The sequence below is a fragment of the Pongo abelii genome, chromosome 8 (assembly GCF_028885655.2).
Source record: "Pongo abelii isolate AG06213 chromosome 8, NHGRI_mPonAbe1-v2.0_pri, whole genome shotgun sequence".
NCBI lineage: Eukaryota > Metazoa > Chordata > Mammalia > Primates > Hominidae > Pongo > Pongo abelii.
The window spans coordinates 110,547,069-110,569,252 of record NC_071993.2 but is presented as its reverse complement, the minus strand read 5'-3'; the positions used below and the strand labels follow the sequence as shown (position 1 = coordinate 110,569,252).

At 53.2% G+C, this 22,184-nt stretch overlaps 1 protein-coding gene across 7 annotated transcripts in view; it reads right to left on the bottom strand.

Moving 5' to 3' along the window:
• Positions 1 to 1,063: 1,063 nt before the first annotated feature.
• The window catches only part of NEURL1 (neuralized E3 ubiquitin protein ligase 1), a 96,679-nt gene continuing 75,558 nt past the window's right edge, over positions 1,064 to 22,184 (bottom strand). For 5 of the 7 annotated variants that reach the window (XM_002821124.6, XM_054522800.2, XM_054522801.2 and 2 more), the window contains exons 2-6: positions 20,425 to 20,666; positions 19,716 to 20,037; positions 6,341 to 7,030; positions 1,909 to 2,055; positions 1,064 to 1,437 (exon numbers count right to left, since the gene is read on the bottom strand). In XM_002821124.6, the coding sequence (XP_002821170.1) occupies positions 1,199 to 1,437; positions 1,909 to 2,055; positions 6,341 to 7,030; positions 19,716 to 20,037; positions 20,425 to 20,666 (1,640 nt within the window). In that variant the 3' untranslated portion in view covers positions 1,064 to 1,198. Of the gene's footprint in view, positions 1,438 to 1,908; positions 2,056 to 6,340; positions 7,031 to 13,756; positions 13,944 to 19,715; positions 20,038 to 20,424; positions 20,667 to 22,184 lie in introns of those variants that run through there. The other 2 variants (XM_054522802.2, XM_054522799.2) reach the window with 2 other exon arrangements.

Genomic DNA, 22,184 nt, shown 5'->3' with positions numbered 1-22,184 from the left:
CTTTGTGGCTGGAGTCAGGGGAAGATACTGCGTTATGACTGCCTCAGCCGTACCCTTTCCCAGGTACCCCACACACAAGGGCAGCATTTCTAGGGGCCCAGAGGATGGGAACTCACCTACAAACAAACAAACAAACAAATAAAAAACCCAAAACCACAAACCAAATAAATAAATTAATTAAGCTGAGGAAAAAGGCTGGTCTTGGCCCAGGGAACCCACACCTCCCCACCCAGTGCCCTGGCCCATCCCAGGTGTGCCACAGGCTCTGACTATCAGCCTAGGCCCTGGACAGCACAAGATGTGGGGAAAAGGTCAGAGAGGGTAGCTGCAAACCTGTTCTTAGGGACCCTGGCAGAAGACCAACCCTTTTCCCCAGCCCATACCGAAGGGCTACCCCTGGGCAACGGCATCCAGCGAGATGATTGGGGCAGGAAGGCTACAGCCAGGACAGGGTCCTCCCCTTCTCAGCCAGGGGCCCAGAACCTGGAGCCCTCTGCAGCCTGTCCATGTGCCCATCGGGTAGTGGGAGAGAGACATGGCATGAGGCTGCAGCCTGCCCAGAACGGGAGGCACCCACCAGCCTCTCACCCCCAGCTGCCATGCCCAGTGGGCAGGGAACGAGGAAAGAGAAGGTAGGCATAGGTCAGAGAGGGAGACAGCAGCTCAAGAGCGGCCTGCCCAGGGCGGTTGTTGAGCAGGCTGTACACTGCTCAAGGGCAGTTGGCTGAGGGGGCAAATGAGCCTAAAATCCAGTCCACACTGCACTAGCCAGGCCACATGCCCTGGCTCAGGGCTGCAGCTGCCCAGAGGAAGGTACATGTTTTCTAATTCTCACAAAGGTGCCACATGGACTACAGACACCTCCTAGAAACCTGCCTCAGATGGGGAAAGATTAGGGCGGGCTGAGATCCCAATTTAGCCCTCAGCATGCAGAGAAGAGCTGGGTGCAGAGATGGGAGAGACAGGGAGAGTGTGGCCTCCTCTCCTCCCCTCCCTCTGCCCGGCGATTTGCCTCTGCCCCCTCCCTGCCTGATACACCCTTCTCCCCAAACCTTCAAGGGCCTCAGTTTCCCATGTTTAATGGAGGAGGAAAAGTTTCCAAAATGAGGAAGAGAAGGGGCCCCACTGGCTTGTTCCTCAGCTGGGGCTGGGCTGAAGCCCGAGGAGATGGGTGTGCGGGATGGGCCATCGCAACGGGCTAGGAGCTGCGGTAGGTCTTGATGATGTCCTTGATGGGGCGGCGGCAGATGGGGCAGCAGGCGTGCAGAGCCTTCTTGAGGCGCAGGCCACAGGCGTAGCAGAGGCACATGTGGCCACATGTGTAGATGACCGTGTCCACCGCGTGTTCATAGCAAATGGTGCACTCATCGCTCCACTGGCCCAGACCTGGGGTCACTGGCGACTCGGGCAGGCTCACTGGCGAGTTGGGGGCTGTCCCTGAGGACAAGGGGGCACCAATCAGGAGGAAACATGGCCCAACCCGGCGCTGGATTCATGGGAAGAGAGCTCCCCGGCCTCTTGTGTCCCCCTCCATTTATCAGGATCTGCCTGTTCACCCTGACAACCCAACTTCCAGGGCACAAGGGAAGAGGCTGAGCTCTCAGCAGCCCCACTTCTGACCCACTCCAACCCCAGATGAGGGGACAGAGTGGCTAGGAGGCAGTGAGAGAAAAGAAGGCAAGATGGAGGAAGGAAAGGGTCCAGAATCTTTTAAGGTAGGTCCCTCCTGAGCTACCCTTTGGCACTGCCCAGCTGGGGACAGGAGGGGATGACCCCAGAAATCACCCTCCAACAAGGGTTCACTGAGCCCAGCTCCAGCTCCTCTCCACTCCCAGCCCGGACACAAAGGCTGCATCCTTGCCGCAGTCCCACATGGTCACCAAGGAACAGAGGAGCCAGCCTACTTACCGCCAGCAGAGCTACCCAGAGGGCCAGAGCTGCAAGTGCTGAGCAAGGGGTCAGAGAGGCGGCTGCCCAGGGCACTGGGCGAGGTTGGCGTGGAGGCAGGGGAGCAGGGGAGTGATGGGATACCCCTCTCGGCCAGGATGGTGGAGCCTGTGAAAGGGGAGGGAGGGAAGGACACACTAGCTGCCTGCCCAGGCCAAACTGGAGAAAGCTCTGTCCCTCACAGTGGGTTCCCAGGCTTGACCACACAGCCTAGCCACAGGGCCAAGAGTGGGATTTTGCAGGCTGGCGCGGGGATCATTTGATATTACCGCTGTGGAGTATAGCTAATCAGCTAAAGACTTTGACCCCAGTCAGCACCCAGCCTGGCCTCTGTTCTCACCTATGAACTGGAGGGCCATATCCTGCTTGCTTCTTGTTAAAACAGCAGCTCCAAACTAGGCCCCTGCCTGGCACCCACCTCCGCCCCTCCCCATGTATGCTTTCTGCAAAGCTTCCTGGGCCGGAGCATGTATGTTACCATCTCCCCTGTCCCGCAACCTCACCCTCCTGTTCGGAGCCCTGAGCTCTTCACCACTGTCCCCAGATATCACCCACCTTTTCTGCATGGCACCTATGCAATGCCTTCACCTTTTCCCACCTTGTTCTGATCATAGATTCTCTCCTCCCCTCCTTCCTCCTTCCGTCACTCACTTCCTCTCCTTTTTTTTTTTTTTTTTTTTTTCAGACAGAGTCTTGCTGTCGCCAGGCTGGAGTGCAGTGGCACAACCTCGGCTCACTACAATCTCCACCTCCCAGGTTCAAGGGATTCTCCTGCCTCAGCCTCCTGAGTAGTTGGGATCACAGGCACATGCCACCACACCCAGCTAATTTTTTTGTATTTTTAATAGAGGTGGGGTTTCACCATGTTGGCCAAGATGGTCTCAATCTCCTCACCTCGTGATCTGCCAGCCTCGGCTCCCAAAGTGCTGGGATTGCTGGGGTAAGCCACCGCACCCGGCCTTCCTCTCCTTTTTAACAATCCTCGCCTCCCTCTTTCCCTCCTTCCTTCTCTCCTCCCTTCAACAAATCCTTACCGAGGACCTACCAGGCACCAGGCCCCATGCAGACAGAAAGCTAGAGACAGCCCCTGACTTCAAAGAGCTGGCTGTACAGGGAGCCTCTGGGGGCTGTCCTCAAACTCCTTCCTCTGGGCCGCCCTGACTACCCCCAGACCACATTACTCCCTCAAGTACACACACACATGCACTACAGACATACAACTACACAACCACAAAGGCTGGGGTAATATTTGTTCTGTGCCCAGGACTCCAGTTTTGTTTCTCCAGTAAAACCATGAGCTTTCTTTTTTTTTGAGACTGAGTCTTGCTCTGTCGCCCAGGCTGGAGTGCAGTGGCGCAATCTCGGCTCACTGCAAGCTCCACCTCCCAGGTTCACACCATTCTCCTACCTCAGCCTCCTGAGTAGCTGGGACTACAGGCGCCTGCCACCAGGCCCAGCTAATTTTTTTTGTATTTTTAGTAGAGACGGGGTTTCACCGTGTTAGCCAGGGTGGTCTCGACCTCCTGACCTCATGATCTACCCGCCTCAGCCTCCCAAAGTGCTGAGATTACAGGTGTGAGCCACCACGCCCAGCCCATGAGCTTTCTTAGAACAGGAAATCTTATTCACCTGTGACTCTCCTACAAATCCTAACATAATGCCCTGCACACACCTAAGTGCCCAATGAGATCTTTTTTATCTGTAGTTATTAATTCTAATTCATTTAGTGGTGGTATTATTTCTAAGAATATTCAATAGATGCCCACAGGGTTTCTCTTACTGTGTTAATATTTTTCCAAGTTAATCATCATCTCCTTCTTTCAGCACTCCTATTCACAACTCCTATTTACTTTTCTTGCCTTGTTGCATTGGCCAGCATTGTCAGAACAACGTCTGCAAGCCATCTCTATTATATTCCTGACTTTCATGAGAATATATCTAATGTTTCACCAATAAGTATGGAACTGGCTGTATGTTTTGTGATACACATGAGTGAAGGAAATAACCTTCTATTCTTAGTATATTTAGGCTAGCCACAAAGCCAAGCATTCCTCTATAAGGTTAATAATGACCCTTCATACATTGCCACTGGTTAGTTATTCTTTTGAAGTCAGTCAGGATCTTCAAACAGCAATTTGCTGGTTGAGATGCCCAATTTTCCAAACAGATCAGGAGCACTTTGTTGAATGTATATTGAATTCTGGGTGGTTCTTCTTCAACACCCACCTTGGCCTATCCTCCTCTTGAGAGAGAGAAATCTGGATTTTTTTTAAGCCTCCCCTTTGCTCCAGTCTAGTAAACCTCTTTGGGCAACAGAAGTCTTACTGGAAAGCTGCTTAGCTATTATTAGATGGTGCTGAGGGAAGAAAGTACCTTACTCTTATGTAATTTCCTTGCCCTGAGGAGTAGTATATCCTGGTCAATGAAATCAGCTTGACTATTTTTTATTTTTTATATTTTTGCATCCCAGCCTAATTTCTTTTTATTCCATCTTGAATTCTCACCCAAGCCTGATTCATATGCCTGCTTGCTTGCTTTCTCTCTTTCTCTTTCTTTCTCTCTCTCTTTCTTTTCTTGAGACGGAATCTCACTGTTGCCCAAGCTGGAATGCAGTGGCGCCATCCCAGCTCACTGCAGCCTCCGCCTCCCAGGTTCAAGTGATTCTCCTGCCTCAGCCTCCCGAGTAGCTGGGCTTACAGGTGTGCACCACCACATCCAGCTAATTTTTTTTTGTATTTTAGTAGAAATGGGGATTTGCCACATTGGCCAGGCTGGTCTTGAACTGCTGGCCTCAAGCAATCATCTGCCTCGGCCTCTCAAAGTGCTGGGATTACAGATGTGAGCCACCGCACCCAGACTTTTCATTTCCTTTGTATTTATGTTTCACTCCATCTTCATTTGGTCTCTTTCCAGAGTTGGAAGTCCCCAATGTTTTTTATATGATTTCTCATGCTCTCACAAGCCAACAGCATTACATATATTAACATATGTGTATTCAGTTACTCACATGTGCCTATACACAGTATGCCAATCTCATAGAGTAACTACCTCATGCTCACTCACCTACACACATTATGTTATCTATCAAGCCTCCTGGGCTGAGGTCTAGGCTAGGGGCTGTGAGGCCCAGGGGTCTCCAAACTTGGGTAAGCATACTTACTAAAGAAAAACAATTCAGATGTCCAGAACCTGTCCAAGGTCTACAGAATTAAAATCTCTGGAGGTGGGGTCCAAGAATCTGTACTTTAATAGGTCCTCCAGGTAAGTCTAATGAAACCAGCTCAGTCTCACAGAGCTGATTCAAAGACCAGCACTTGGAAAGCATGAATACCTGCTCACTCTGGGGTACAAAGGTACCAGGAGACACTTTGTGAAAAGATTTCCGGTCAAATTAGTATGGAAAAACTGTACACCAAAACCACCATCACCGTCTCCTTAATCAAACTGCATATTAAAGGCTCTGAGAAGTCTTCCAGTAAAGAATCTTCCTCCCTTTTCTTAACTCAATGCACATCCCCCAGTCCTTTCAAACCTTTTGCCCCCCAGAAAAGGCAGGCCCAGAACTCTGCAGCCCCACTTCCCCCAAGGCTGCCTGCTCAAGGATTCCCCAGAGTCTCCCAATCAGACACCATCCTGCACCACCTGACTACTGACATTCCAACCTCTTTTTCTCATTTGGACTCACAAACTTCCTTAAAGGTGAGGACCTTTATTTCCACTTTGGAGAAATGGTAATTGCTGGGGGAAACCTTTTTTCCTTTTTTTTTTTTTTCTTTTTTTTTTTTGAGACGGAGTCTCACTCTGTCGCCCAGGCTGGAGTGCAGTGGAACGATATTGGCTCACTGCAAGCTCCGCCTCCTGGGCTCACCCCATTCTCCCGCCTCAGCCTCCCGAGTAGCTGGGACTACAGGCGCCCGCCACCATGCCCGGCTAATTTTTTGTATTTTTAGTAGAGATGGGGTTTCACCGTGTTAGCCAGGATGGTCTCGATCTCCTGACCTCATGATTCGCCCGCCTCGGCCTCCCAAAATTTTGGGATTACAGGTGTGAGCCACTGCGCCCGGCCTTTTCCTCTCATTTTTGAGTGGTCACTGGGTTGTGTGCTTCTGGACTGTTTATGTATCTGTGAGACTATGGGTTGATCTGATTCTGGGCATCAAACTCAATAATCCGCGCTTTCCCTCGCCTCACCCCCCAGGTGAGTCTCCCAGGTGACATATAAGGGCTACTGACAAGATGACCGAGTCCCGCCCAGAACTCACCTCAGGTGTCTGTGATTCCTTAGCAACACCATCATGAGCCTGGAGGAAGGGGAGCTCGCCCTTTGTCTCCTACCCGGATCGTCCCCGCCTCCAGGAAAGGCACACGCCCAGGCGCAGCTGCGGGCACTCACCGAGGATGCGGATCTGCGTGATGGTCCCGTGCAGGCCGAAGAGCATCCAGAGCGGCTGCGAGGCGTCCACGCACAGCTGCATGCCGGCAGCCGCGCCATTGTGGCTGAGGTGCAGCTCGCCGTCGGCGTTGACCACCAGGCCCAGGATGTCGCCGCTGTGCAGGGGCCCGGGCACGCGGCACACGGCCCAGAATTCCTTGCGGTCCACCAGGGCCTCAGGGCTGAAGGGCAGGTCGGCCGGCCGCAGCGTGCCAGGGTCGCACGTGGTGACGCCAAACGACAGCGCACCGGGCCGCGCGCCACCCGAGCGCGTGACCTTGACGAAGATGGTCTCGGCCACGCGCACGGGCCGGCTGGTGAAGACGAGCGCGCGCTCGTCGCGCCCGTGCTCCACGCGCGCCACCGTCTGCTCGTCGAGGATGCGGACGTGCGCGCCGGCGCGCAGGGCGTGGAAACGCAGGTCGCCGTCGAGCTGCGCCGGCAGCGCGCGGCTGTGCTGCGAGTTGAGTGAGTTCTGCGGAATGGGGCAGCAGGCGGCCGGCGCGGCCTCGTCGCCGTCCGCGCCCGGCACGTTGAGGTCGCATAGGCTCACCGAGAGGCGCGCGTCGTCCGCTTCGCGCCGCAGCGACGGCCGCCGCAGGGCGGTGAAGGAGCGCGGCCGCAGACAGTCCGGGAGCACCAGCTCGCTATCTGCGCAGGAGACACGGTGCGGTGTCACGCAGGGCTCCCGGGAGGCGGCCCCGGCGCGCCCCGCTGCCCGTCCCTACGCGCGCATCGTTACAATCCCGGACGGCTAATGGCGCACACGATGCTTGTGACACAAATTAGCGAGCACAGTCGAGAAACGGCTCTTGCAGGACATCTGTTTAAACAGAGGAATAGGTGGGGGGAAGCACCGAAACTTAAACCATGTGGATGCTTCCAAATGCTCACAGGTGCTTGCTATATGCATATGTGTACTTCTTCATTTTCTACAGTAAACGTGTATTCCTTATAATTTAAAATTTTCAAAAATTTAACTCCTGGGCTCCTTACGTCTTATCCCTAGCACCTAGAACAGCGCCGAGCATTCTGTTGACAAACAGTAACAGTCTGTCGAGTGCACTGATGAAGGCCTAACATCCTGGAAAGCCGGGGAGCAACCGCTCCCCAGCAAACACACACAGACACCCTCTTTGCGTACATTGTCTCATCTAACCTTAACAGTACCTTTTGAGGCTACCATTGCCATGTCAGGACACAGGCTGAGAGAAGTAGATCTATCCAAGATACCCTTTTGAAAGTGGCTTAACAGGGAATCAAACTCATCGTTCTTTTTTAAATCATACAAGTTATACAAAATATAAAACGGTATTTTGTAGAAAACTCAGTTCAGCAAAAAGAAAAAATAATCGCCTGTAAGCCCACCACCCAGAGAAAAGCATTTTTAATATTTGGATGTATGATCTTTCAGCCTTTTTAAAGGCTGTATTTTGGGGTGGTTTTTTTTGTTTGTTTTTGTTTTGTTTTTGTTTGTTTGTTTGTTTTTTGAGACAGCATCTTGCTCTGTGGCCCAGGCTGGAGTGCAGTGGAGATACCTCAGCTTACAGCAACCTCCGCCTCCCAGGCTCAAGCCATCCTCACCTCAGCCTCCCAAGTAGCTGGGATGCACCACCGCGCCCAGCTAATTTTTGTATTTTTGGGGTAGAGATGGGATTTCGCCATGTTGCCCGGCTGGTCTCCAACTCCTAGGCTCAAGCGATCCTCCTGCCTCAGTCTCCCAAAGTGCTACGATTAGAAGTGTGAGCCACCACACCCAGCTGGTTACTTTTTTTAGTGCAAAAGTTGTGTCATGCTATATAAACATCACTTGTTTTTTACCTTTTATATGTACTACATCACTTTGAAAATGTGATGACATTGACCCATTTCCCCAGAAAAATGAACATTCTCACTAAATTCTGTAGATAATTTCTCGGCATTCATGAACTACATGAAGCCATTCATGGGCAAGGACTCCCGGCTAAGAACCCTGGTAGCTTTTTTCAAAATTTTCAAAAATTTAACTCCTGGGCTCCTTCCGTCTTATCCCCAGCACCTGAACACCTCTCCATGCCAATAACTGTTTCCAACACCATATTCTTCTAACGGCTGTGTTATGTTCTGCTTTATGGAGTCCTATAACTTTGAATAAAAGTGATCACCATGTTCCATGAATTACCCCTGCAATTCATCCTTACAGCAGCCCGTGGAAGTGTTCCCGTTTTACAGATAAAGCTCAGCGGCATTATGACAGCCGCCATGTGGCAGATCCAGAATTGAAAAAAAGGTCTGTCCAACTCCCAGTGCCGCATTCTTCACTTCCAGACTCTCCTTGTTTATTAAAGCCTTTCTGCGTGAGTCAATCTCTCCAAATTTGCCTGGTGCCACTGTAAGCCGCACCATGGACCGATCCCTTCCTTCGGGCCTTCTCTCTGAACCTCTCCAAGGGAGAATCTGTGCTGTCTCTTCAGGAACTGGGTTAAGGATGCCTGGGGTTCTCAGGTATGACAGCAAAGCTTGGGGGATTGGTCTGGTAGGGACAGCAGAGGCCAAAATTCAGCTCCAACTGAAGGTAGACATGGTCACCAAACCTCCCTCTTTTCTTTCACCCTTTCGCTGCCCCTTCCAGGAACTGTGTTGTCTGGTCCCCAGAAAGCTCTGGGTGTGGGCCCTTCCCCCCAAGCCTCCTGAAGCTCTGGAGAAGCCTCCTGGGGCCTGGCTGATTGGGGTTTCCTGGAATCGTGTTGGCAAGGAGGAGGGAGCTGGCCGGAAAATGTGACTATTCCAGGGAATTGACTCTGTGACACTGATGGTGCATAGAGGCTGGGGGGCTGCAGAGAGGCAGAGGCCAGGAGGGCCTGTGCGTGGGGCAGGTGGGAGAGACAAATGGTGCAGAGCTGGGGAAAGCCAGTGGGCTGACCTGGACCCTGGGGAACAGTCCCTGCTCCCTCACCCCTCCGGGATTCCAGGCACTGGCCCTTGGGAACTGCAGAGGGTGGGAGACAGAGAGGGGAAGGGGCAGTAACAGCAGGGAGAAGAGGAATCAAGTCGCTCAGAGATGTCCAGCCAGAGCCTCCAGGAACACAGCTGTCACAGGGCCCACACCACCCCCTCAGGACAATCAGTCCAGAGCTCCTGGGGCTGGGCAGACCCTCAGAACAGAGCTCTTAATGGGGCTGGATGCAAGCTCTCCTGGTCTCTCTGCCCCTTCAGGAGCCCCTTCTACTTAAACATGCACACTACCAGGTGCTCACTAACTGCCAGGTAACCTGTTCCATTGTGGAGTTAATCTGTCTTTAAAGAGTATTTCCTTCTTTTAAACCGAAATCTACCGCCCTGTATTTAACCCACTACCTCCTGAGCTGCCTATCAGCCCAGTACTGAAGACAATTCTCAGGGAATACTCAGACTCCTCACATACCTTCCCACTTCTTAGATAATGAACAGAACCAGACTCAGTACTCTAGATGTGCACCAACCAGCTCAAGGCACAGTGTGGCCATCACCTCCCTTGGTATATATGCTATACTTCTAATAATGCAACCTAAAAGTACATTGGGTTTTTTTCAGTAACCAACATTCATATACTAGTAGGCAGGACAGGAGCACAGTTAAGTGCAATGAATTTGAAGTCATCAGTCTAGGTTCAAATCCTGGCCCTGCCATTTCCTGTATGACAAGGCTATATGACTGGATAAATAGCTGAACTTCTTGGGGCCTCTTCAGCAGTGAAATCAGCATCTACTGATTTACATAAAATCTGTATCTAATAACTCCCCTTAGAAGAGACGCTGTGAGGATGAAAAGGAGTAAGGTACACAGGGAACCTAATAGGAGACCTGGCACAGTCATTAGGTTAATATAAGCCGTTGTTATTGGCATGTGAAATGCCACATGATTCAGAAGAAAGTGCATGGGCTTTGGGGTGATCCAGGTCTGGATCAGGCCTAGGTTTAAATGTCTGATCCAGCACTTGGCTGGTGGCTTTTAGGTAAGCAACCTTCCTCCCCAGCCTCAAATTGCTCACCTAGAGAATAGGGGTAATAATACCTGCCCTGAGTTGTTGTTGGAAAGATCGGGCACCCAGAAGCTACCCGATAACTTCAGATATTAGTATTTGCTTGGCTTGAGCAGTCTCAACTAAAAGTCAGGTACACCTGTCCTCAGACCATGAGCTTTTTGAACCTTAATGCAAGATTTCACATCAGTCATGATGGGTACCCAGGAAATATTCATTGAATGAAATCACCAAAGACCAAGAAGCAGCAGCTAAAATGTAGAGGTGAGAGGATAAAGAAGAAAGGAAGGAGAAACAGTGGAGGATGTACAAAGAGAAAGGGGTAGGAAGAGGATCCCTTTAGCCTTGCTTGAAATCTTGCTAGAGTTGGGAGGGGAGGGACAAAAGCTGCTGGGAAACAGCTAAAAACGGAATGAATCCCTAGGGCCAGTGCCCAGCCCAAGTCTGTCTTCTCTCCCTCTCCACCCCTCAGGGTCAGGAGCAGCTGCAGGCAGCCAGCAGCTCCAAAATAACCATCCCATCAGTGAGCCCAGCTGTGTCCAGGCCCTGAAATAGATGAAACTCGAGACACAGGAGCTGGTTGGAACACCCTCTGCAGAAGGGACGGCAAAGGTCACAGTTGAGTGAGCTGATACCAAGTTAGAGGTCAGGGCAGTGTTTGGGGCCCCAAGCCATGGGAGAACACCATGGGACCAACCTCGGCGCAAGACTGCACCACTTGATGGGTAAGGCTTAGAAAAACCAGATGGGCAACCTGTCACCCCAAGCAGTGGGGTGGCCCCACATTCGGAAGCAACAAGTTACATAATCGGTGCCGGGACACGTGCCCACCTGCTTAGGAGGTGTTTATGATGGGAACTGAGACAGCACAAGGCCACGAGGAGAAGCCACTAAGCTGACTCCCCTTGCATGTCCCATCATTCAGGAAAGAACCTGTCAGTCTTCAGCTATTGCCTGTTCTGGTGCCCTGCAGTGGCTCTACCGACACCCTGGGCCAGAGCAGAAATAAGCAGGCCCTGCCAGGGCAGGGAGGTCCCGGCCATGTGTTTCCTCTCCTCTAGGTGGTGCTGGGGGCCCTACTCACTGACCTACTGTGTGCCCAGCCCTGGGCAGGGAGTCTGGGAGAGGGAGGAGCCAGGAACTGGGCCCTGGGAGCCAAGAGTCAGTGGAAGGGGCAAGGCTTAAAGGCAGGACATGTTTTTATTATTATTATTATTTTTTGATACAGGGTCTCGCTCTGTTCCCCAGGCTGGAGTGCAGTGGCACAATCTAGGCTCACTGCATCCTCTGCCTCCCAGGTTCAAGCGATTCTTGTGCCTCAGCCTCCCAAGTGGCTGGGACTACAGGTGCACACCACCACGCCTGGCTAATTTTTGTATTTTTTGTAGAGACAGGGTTTCACTAGGTTTCCCAGGCTGGTTTTGAACTCCTCAGCTCAAGTGATCTGCTGGCCTCAGCCTCCCAAAGTGCTGAGATTACAGGTGTGAGCCACCATGCCCGCCCCGAAGTCAGGAAAATATTTGAATACAATTTAGTTACCAGAGTCTTAGCATCTAGGATTAGACAGGACTTTAGAGAAACTAAGGTACTAGGAAATCCATTTATCCCTGCCAATCTCTCGGCTAGAAGCTAGAATGGCCCTAGGGTCAGGAAGTTTACCATCTCCCAAGGCTACCTATCCCCCACCTTGGAATAACTATGACTTAGAAAAACTCTCCTGGTGGGAATCCATATGTGTCCCAAATACCCTCCCTGGGGCTCCCTCTGAGTCTTCTCTCCTTTACAATAAATATCCCCTTTAGGATCAAGATCCCCAACTAAGGCTGAAGTCCCCTTCGTGTTTCAGAGTGGGCTAGGGAAGGTATTCTGGAAGACAGAGGAGTTGACCTGAGCTGAAGCACAGGAGGGTTTGGGTTGACAGGTGAGAAAACTGTTAGCAAACACCTGGTGAAGAGGAGGAGTGGGAGGGGGAGGAGACAGACTGAGGAGGGCCCCAGGGCCAGCTGTTGCCCAGAAAGCCACCCGGCCCTGCCATATGCTGCCAGCAGTGCAGGGTAACCAAGGCAGGACCTGAGCGTGGGGGACCTCAGGGCAGGCCGGGGCCTCCTTTGAGGCAGAGCTTGCCATCAGCCTGAGAGTCCCATTTGTTGACGTTCTCACATCCGGAGCACTGGCTAATCTGTAACCACGGGTAAGCCTGCAGCTGCCTGGCTTGCTAGCAGTTATCTGCTGGCCTCTGTTTGGGAGGCACTGCCAGCCCTTTACTGTCTCCACAAACATCCTCCTGCTGGTCCGCATCTGGCACGGGGCATGGGAGGGAGCCGGGAAGGGCGGGTGCCTGGCTTGGACAGGCAAGGGGGTTCTCCACCCCTCCCAGCACCCACCTCCACCCTCTCCCTTTAAACCCAACCATGGGAAATTTAGGAGAAACAAACATGCTTTCTGGGGCTCACAGAGGGAAGGGCAGAACATCCTAGAATCACTCACAGTCACAGACTTTAAGATTCAGAGAATCTTCAAGCCAAGGGATCTCATAGATTTATAGAATCATCTGGTCTAGTGGGTCTCAAACTTATTTAAAAAGCAGTGGAATCCTTTTGTCCAACAGAACCCAAAGTTCTGGCTGAAGTCTAGGAGGTGGACACAGCACCTGTCCCCTCAGCCTCTCTCTGGCCTTCTCTGCAGCCTCCAAGACACCTCTGTGGAACCCCAGTGTTCTGAGGAACCCAGCTGGAGAAGCACAGATCTTGTTCCAAGGAGCAATTTTGATTGCATGGTTTTCCTTTCAGCCTGATACAGAGACCCTGGGTTCAAGGCTCCCTCTTCTAGTTGAAGAGCTGGTTTGAGGGGTTGGCTTTTTTGGCGGGAGAGGGCGGTGTCTTTAAATTAGGTATTCCTTTTTAACCTAAAGACAAAAGCCCTTCTCATTTGTGTAAATGCCTTTCCACATCTGTGAGGTAAGTGGGGTGTGTATAATTATGCCCAAATAATAGATGAGGAGGCCGAAGCACAGAGAAGCTGAGAACTGCCCAGAGCTAGTGAGTGACCAAGTCAAGCCTTGATTCAGTCGGTCTCCTGCATCTTAAATGAAGGCATTGTCCCCAGTACTGCAAGGCCCCAGCTCCTCCCTCCACATACACCCCACCCTGAGCCCCACCACTCTCTCCAAGGCCCCCAGTACAATCTCTTGGGCCCAAGAGATGCTAGGGGCAAACATGAGATTGCCTTTTTTGTAAGTTAAAAATAGTCCAATATTGGTGATTACATGATCAACTTTATATATATTCATTGTGGTAGAAAACCAGCGTGCACAGGAACAACCGAACCAGACAAAGCCCTCGGGAGCCTCCGGGGAACTATAAGGCAGGCAGACCCACCTTCCCCACTGAATCTGGCATCCTGGGCACCGCACTGCCCCTCTTCCTTGTACCAGCACTGCTGGGGCCCTGGTGGCCTATCTGTGCCCAACATGTGCAGCTGATCCTTGATGCCTTGAGCTCTTGTAAGCTCAACTCTGGAAGGCACAGGAGGGCCACTGTCCCCGCTGTTGTCGGGTATCCAGACCTAATAGGGAGATCAGATGGACTCACATCTAGAGAAGCTGGAAGGTAATGTAGCCCAAGCTCCTGGGTTCAAATCCCAGCTCCACCAACTGCCAGCTGTGTGACCTTGGGCAGGTTATCAGACCTCTCTCAGCCTCTGTTCCTTATCTGCAAAATGGGCACAATAATACCTTCCTTTATATACAAAGAGGATATATGCTGGATCTTTAAAGAGCAGGACAATACATGACTCAAAGCTGCTTATACCACTTAGGTCTCCAAGTGCTTCCGATGGTCAGGAGGAGGAAGGGTCATTTTGAATGAGGGAGGTCTGGGAAAGCTTCCTAATGGAGGGGAGGGTTTGGTGTGGGGCACTGATATAGCTGGCAGAATTTGGGGTAAGCAGAAAGGAAGCACCAGAAGAGCCTCTGAAGCAGAAGGAAGAACAAGATTTTTTCTTAATCAAAAAGAAATGAAAATCATCAAAGAGGAAGAAATCATGATCGGCAGCCTCAGCTGTTTCCCCCAGCCCAAGAGCTGGCTCAGGCTCCTTAAACTAATATTTGCCTCTTGGCCCCTAGCAGCCACAGCTGAGGGTAAATATTGGTTTAGCCTGGGAAGCAGAAGGCCCAGATGGCAGTGTGGTCCTCGGCTGGGGATCACTCATGCTCAGCGCCTCCAAGCTGAGGCACACCCTGCATAGGGGACCTGACCCAGGCCCCTATCTCCAGGGGGCCTGGAGAACCCACCCAGCAGCACGTGACCCTTGGAAGCCCATCCTGAGAGTCTCCATACAGCTCTCTCCTCAGTAGGCAGGCGTAGGTCTTTTACCAAGACCTGGGAACCTGTGCATGGCAAGGGATGGAATAGAATGCATAAGCCCTCAGGAGCCCCCACCTCATCCCCTCCTAGAACCCTCCCAGACCCAGCCCCACCATTTAGATGTGTTGATAGCCTCCTCCCTCTGACCTTACTCCCAGATCAGCCTGAGAGATCTGGGTTCCAGGCCTGGCCTGGCTGATGAGCAGCTGGGAGAGTTTGGGCAGGCCCCTCCCCATCTCTGGGTCTCATACTTCTCCACTGTCAACCAGCCAGTCCCTCTTACTGAACAACTTGACAGCACAAAAGCTGCCAGAAGCTTTCAGCTCTCATGGCTCTCTCCCCTGTGATGCATACAGATACCCACACCTGTGCACACCCCTCACCTCCACAAGTCACCCACAACCTTTCCACCTCATTCCTTCCCCTCCTGGATCTGCTCGCCTACCGACCGCCAATTCCCCACCTCTGCGCCTGTGGACACCCCTCCGTCTGACCTAAATTGTTCCTCAACCAATCCATTCTTTTCACCTCACTTAGTTCCTGACTTAAAACTTGTCTCCTACAGGAAGTCCTCCTGGATTGCTCTCCAGCTGCACTCCCCTCCTACACATACACACAGTTTTACTCTTCAGGTCACACTTGATTGCAGAATTGAACTTGGACCACCTTGCATCAGTTATATGATGTGTCCCCCAGGGAAAACATTATTCCAGGAGAGGGGCTGGGTTTTTGATTCTTCTGTCTCCCACCTGCCCCCGCTTAGTGCCTAAGCAGTGGTAGGCACCAAGGGATGCTCTGGAGCGCCCTGTAAGTGGGCTCGTGGCCCGCCAGCCTCCTGCTGGGACTCACAGCTGCTCTTCCTGAATTGACATGTCTGAGAGGAGCAAGGAGACCTTGAGACACTAGGATAGGAGCTTCTTTTTCCATGTATTAATCACCCCATAAAACCTGTGTTTATTTAGTTGCTGGCGGGTCCTTCTCCCTGGAGGAAGGAAGCTGTTATTCTTGACGATACCAGCCTGGGCTTGCGCCAGGGTGCCCCAAAGAAAGAGGTGATCTGCGGAACTCCAGCATAACAGGGAAGAGGGCCTGCTGGGGCTGTGGCATGGGCACCATAACAGGGAGGAGGGCCTGCTGGGGCCATGGCATGGGCACCGTTGTGGGCTTGGATTCTGGTCAGGGCAGGGAGGACCGTCCACTGGGGAGAGACACCAGCCCCTGCCTCCACTCTGTCCAGGGACACAACCCATCCACCCATGGCCTGACCTGCTTACCTACTATGTGCCAGCTACTCTGGGAAGCCTCTGGTCTAAGGAACAAACACAGAGCAGGTAAGGTTGGAAGGGCTTTGACCACAGGCTTCAGACAAAGGGGACAGGGGCAGGCCTGGCAGAAAATCCCTGAAGATCAGACATTGGTTTGGGGGACAATCACCCCAGGAAAGACTGGCCCAGCCTCAGAGCCACCAAGATGGACAGCGACTTTCTTCAGAGGAGAGACAGCAGCGGGGAAAAGAACACCAAGACCAGGGAAAGCAAGAAGGGTGAGAGGATCTAGGTCGAGGGAGAGAGAAAAGCCCAGAAAGATACAGGTGCAGTAAAGGGGCAGGTGATGGAGAGAGGGAGGGGCGGGAAGTGGGGTGGAGAGGAAAGAGGAGGCAAGGAAGGAAGCTGATCCTGAGGCTACCTGGGGTAGAGGGGAGTATCTCAGAGGACAGGCACTGCACGAAGGTGGAGAGACACGCCCACCTCAGGAGATCTCTGGATGAATCTCTGTGTCTCCCTCTCTCTCTTTACCAAAAAAAAAAAAAAAAAAATTCAGGAAGAATAAAATGAAGGGATATCTTAATCTGCCAGCTGAATTTAGGGGCCATAATCAGTGTTTGAAAATACCCAGGGATTATGGTGATTTACAGCTGGGACGGAATCCGCTAGGGCCTTAGCCTTATCGGGTGTGCAGAGAGGAGCCTGTCGGGAACTCCAAATGCAACTGAAAACACTGTGTGCAAACCCATTTATAGTCACGGGGGGATGGGGCTGGACCAGGTCAGGCCACCTGGGCTCTGGCCCAGGATGGGCCCTTCAGATTATTCTCCAAGCCCTCCTCAGCCCCTGAGGGTGGGAAGCCCGTCTGGCATGTTCCACTTCATTCCCATGTGCCAGGACCCTCCTGGAACTTGCAGGCCCAGCCCAAGTCTTCTCTTCCAAGAAGCCCTCCTGGCCTCCATCCTCCCCCACTGACCTCAGCCTCCTCTGACTTCCTGCCTCCTTTTATGTTTAAACCAGCTGGAGGGTAATGGGAAAGGTGTTGCTTTTGGCATCAGAACACCCAGTTCAAGTCCCGGCTCTGCCACATCCCTACATGGGCAAGCCAGGCCCTGCTTAGGGCTCAGTTATCTCCCTGCCAAATGGGGATAAAAAACACTCCCTGTGGGGCCTGCTTCAGAGGGGTTAAATGAGATAACTGGATAGAAACCATCTCGGCAGATGGAAGGCATCCCATGACCACAGCGGTTAGTGATTTACTGGCTTCTCTTGGGTTGTGCCCTGAGTGCTTGCATCGTCTGGAGTGTTTGCTTCATCTCCCTAACTTCCCAATGAACCTGGGTTATCTGTGGGCAGGGCTGGGTCGCCCTTGGCCCCCACCCACCTGCCGTTTTCTTCATCTAACAAGGCATCTGCCCTCCCATTCGTCCCTCCCCGCACTACTCTCCCCTACCTACCCTGCAAATATTCCTCCACGTCCTCTGCAGGTCAGGCAGAAGCCTCCACTCTGGAGAGCAGCCCGACTGAGTGAGATGTGGATTCTTCCCCATCTTGCAGGGAAGTGGACACATGGACGGACCAAGGCTCTGCGATGCTCAGTACTGAGAGAAGCACCAGCACCACTTGGTGGCACACAAAGATGGAGAGAAGAATTCCGCCCAGGAAGGCTTCAGGGAGGAGGGGGCTTTGGGACTGGCCTTGAAGCCAGAGTGGGGACTGTGAGGAAGGGCACCTTTTGCTTAGGGAAAAGCAAGAATGTTGCCCCACTGCCTTCACCTGCTCACCCCTCAACAAGACTGTGGCTTTCTCAGGAGCAGAGACTTTGTCTTCCACCATGTGGTTGAGCCCTGGGCTAAGTCAAAGCCTTCACAACCATTATACAGGTGGGAAGCCTGAGGCTCAGGCAGAAGCGGTCAGGTTAGAGCTCAAACTCAAGCGCTGGGACTCCAGTGCCTTGAAGTGTGGGGCCCTGAGGATACCAGAGCAGCACCAAGGCATTCACTTGAGCCCTGAGTAAAGAACTGTCCTCCCCAGAATGGGTGGGGATGAATGACAGCCACTGACCCCCTACTGTGCATCAGCTGCTCCTCAAAGAACCCCGAGAAAGCATTTAGCCCCACGTTACAGATGAAGAAACTGAGGCCCCACACCTAGTACAGCGTGAGGCTAGGATCTGCCGGTCTCTGTAGCTCAGGGGCATGAACACTGCCCTTTCTGTCCCCGGCTGCAGGCACACCCCTTTCACAGAGAAAATGCAAAGCACCTGGGCTTCCTTCTTCAGTTGCTGAGACCCAGAACTGCCCAGTTCCAGGCTCTTAACATGTCATTGTGAATGCAGAAGCACTTTTGTTGAGGTGAAAAACAGAAAGTTCCCAAACTACCAGCTAATAAAAACAGCTTCCCGATGTTTGGAATTCAACAAACAGGCTTCTGACTCATTTCTTTGTTTTTACTATCACTGACTTTTTGCTCAAAGGTGTTGTGGAAAGAAGAACCTCACTGTTTCTAGGCTCTGAAGTCAGAAAGAAAAACAAAAAGGTTTTCAACCACCTTCATGGCCTCTTTCTCCGCAGGGAGAGGCAGGTAGAGATGGGAGACGAAGGAAAAAGTGTTGCTTGAGCATATACTTGGTACCCGAGACTGTGCTGGGCACTTTACTCACAGCCTCCTTGATGGAACTTAATCTTCCCACCAACCCATTTCACAGCTGAGGAAGCTGAGGCTTGCACAGCCTCTGCCTGGAGACAAAGCCAGTTTGCTGATGGCCTGATTTGTACCCAGAGTCTACGTGTGCGCACATGCACTTGAGTGCCTGTGCACAAGGAGAGCCAGGTGGGAAAGATCCTGGGCTGGGAGTCAGGTGACCTGAGTTCTAGTCCTACCTTAACCACCAACTTACTGTGTGACCCTAGGAAGTCGGAGATTCTCCTGTCCTCTTCCAGCCCCGGTACTTGTGCCATTGCAGGGAAGCCTGGCCCCTGAGCGTGCCAGGCTGCTTCCCGAGGCTCCTCCTCCTTGCTCTCTCACTCTCCTGAAAGAGCCTAACTTACACTGGGGGCCAGGGAGCAGCCAAGAGTCTTAGCTCCCCCAGTGCCTTCTGCCCCTGGATCCTACCCTTTTATCCAATATCCCTGCAAAAGGCACTAGGGTGGGCTTGGAACCCCGTCTCCTGGAAGGCTGCAGAGCCCAGGGGCTGACAGCTGGCTTTAGAGCTGGAGACTCAGGGCTGGCTCTACCCCTCAAGGGCCATGGCTCCTGGGACGATGATGCAACCTCCCTGGACTTGAGTTTCTGCCCAATAAAGGGGTCTCCCTCCCAGGGTTGGTATGAGAACAGGCAAGAATCAAGTGCCTTGCGCATAGTAAGTGTTCTATGAACTGTGGTTGTGATGATTAATTTAATTACTTCCGGGGGTGGTGGTCTTTGAGGTCGCCATTTATGATTGTGAGGGTTGCATACTGCCCAGGGCACCACCTGAGAGGCTGCAGAGAGCAGAAATCACACCCAGGTTCCACTGCAAAGCCACGGGCCTGGAGTAAAGGAGCTCTCTGCAGTTCATGCCAAGGTTCCCAGGGCTGCCCCTGTTCCCCTTGGCACCAGTCAGAGAGGGGTCCCTACGCCTGATGGGATTGAACAGTGCCAGGCTGCAGTGCCCAGAGGCTGAGGGGTGTCCCCTGCACCAACGGGCCGGAGGGGCAGGCACTCACCAAGCAGCTGGACGCCCCGCGTGAGGCCGTAGACGTCCACCAGGGCCCAGAGCGGGTCGGCCGTGCGGACCCCGCTGAAGAACAGCATAACAGCCGAGTCGTTGATGCGGTGGAAGACACGGCCCTTCTTGTCCACCCAGAATGCGATGATGTTGCCCTCATTGGCAAACTCCTCAGGCAGCGCCTTGGCCCAGAAGCCACTCTGGGACACCAGGTCGGGGCAGGCGTACTTGGGCAGCGAGTCAGGGTGGATGCGGGACGGGTCCTTGCTGGTGAAGCCCAGCCGCAGGGCCCCGCTCCAGCAGCACTGCTTCTTGGTGATCTGGGTGGCAGGGGGTGGCCTCAGCCCACCCTCTCCCACTTGGTCAATCAGACCAAGGGCAGCCTCCGTGGGGTAGACTCCCTGGAGCATCCCACAGCAGCCTGCCCAGGATTCCAGCACGGTTCCCTCCCAGGAACCCTCCCTGCTGGGAAGACAGCAAGGGGTTCCCACAGCCACCGCCCTCCCGGTTCCTTCCTTGTCACACAGGGAGGTTGAGAAAGGCATAAGGAAGAGGGAAGAGGGTCACCAGAGAGGAAAGGCAGGGGCAGGGTGTGGTGCTGGGGGTGGCAGCAGGCAGCGGCTGAGGGTCAGAGTCCAGAGGCCCAGGGGATGCCATGAGGGGAGCAGGAAGCAGGAGGCGGGGGCGGGGGCAGGGGGCAGGCCCACCTTCAGCCTGACTTGCTCGTAGATGAGGACCGGGCGGTTGCTGAAGGTGATGGCGTTGCAGAAGCTGGCCTGCCTCTTGACAGCCTTGTGGCTGAGGTCCATGAGGATCTGGGAGCCCTTGGTGTGCGGGTGGAAGAGCAGCGGCGTGGCTGGGAGCCCCCCGCTGGGCAGCACCGCCGGACAGTGCTTCTGCTTGTGGTGGCATCGGTGAGAAGTGACGGGGAAGGGGCCCCCGATAGAGTCTGCAAAGGAACAGGCCATGGTGTCAGAGAACTTGGTGGGTCCAAGAGCCAGACCAGAGTCCCCTAGGGAAGGACAGAGGCTGGGCATGACCAGAAGGCACCCGGAGCCCAGTTCTTCCACCACTGCCGCCACTCCTTGCCACCATCCTTCTGCCACCATCTCTCACCATCTCCCACTCCACCATCTGCCACCACGCTCTACTGGTTCACTGTCCACCACTTCTCCTCTCGGCCTTCTCCATCACCTTCCACCCCCACCCTCTCCCACCTCCTCTCCCCACTAGTATTTACCACCCTCTGCCTTTCACCACCTACCATGGTAGCACATCGCCTTTACTACCGCCCTCTACCACCACTCACTGGCACTCCACCATCCTTGGTTTATTTATTTTATTCAATAAATACTTATGACATATCTGTGGAATACCAAGCTCTGTCCTGAGCACTGGAGACACAGACATGAAACATACATGGATCCTGTCCTCGGGGCTGTCACTAACTGGCTCTGTGACCTTGGGGAAGACAACACTTCCCTCTCTGGCACAATGGGCAGCCTCTACTCTGTGGCTCCAAGACAAGTCTCAGCAGCACAGGCAGCATTAATTAATACACAGCCTCAGGGACTGGGGACTCTGGTGGGGCCCCCAAGATCCATGCCCAAGCAGAGCTCGCCCGTCCTGTCATCGCGGGGAAAGAGAACCGTGAAGAATGGAGGAGAAGTGGGTGGAGCCATAGAAAGCCACAAAACGTGACAGAGGCCTTCTGGGATGTTTCAAATTTTGGTCCTCCAAGGCAGGAATTTAATGATGCAAAGAGCTCGGCATTGGGCCTGCCTCCCCAGACCCTTTCACTCCCTAGAGGAGGAGGAGCGGCTTCCAGGAAGGAGATGGAAGACAGGGAGAGAAGGGAGAGGGAGAGGCCCAGCCCTCTGTGTTGGCTTTGGTCTGCATCCCTGTGTACCACTTTGCATCTCCGATCACCGCTTCTCCAGAGGCCCCAGAAAGCACAGTCTCCGAAGCCCCAGGCCAGCCGCACACCCTGTGCATGAGCTCCTGGGCCTCTCTAGAGCAGCTTCCTGCCTGCCAGGCTCACTAGGAGAGGGTGGCGCGAGGAGGAGTTCACCTTGTCCTCACCAAGGAGACAAGACGGGAACGGCTGGACAGTGCAAGAGCTTTGGAAGCGGTCAGGCTATGAGGGCTGGAAATGCTCAGAAGAGACCCAGACAGTCTGGAAAGGCTGCCTGGAAGAAGTTGAATGGCCTCTGGATAGTGCAGAGGAGGGGAAGCCATTTCAGGGAAGGGGACAGTTGGGAAAAAGGGCAGAGAGTGGCACTGCTACAGGTGCCCTGCCTGGAAAAGATGCCCACTGGGTTCAGGCCAGCCTCAGACACAGCTTGACTCTTGGTTTCATAAAATATGTGCCGGTGAAAGGCAACATCACACACTGTTGAGGTTCACATCCACGGGTAGAAATGGAAGCATAAGAGAAAAATCACCTCTGCTGTGTGGGTGGCTAACA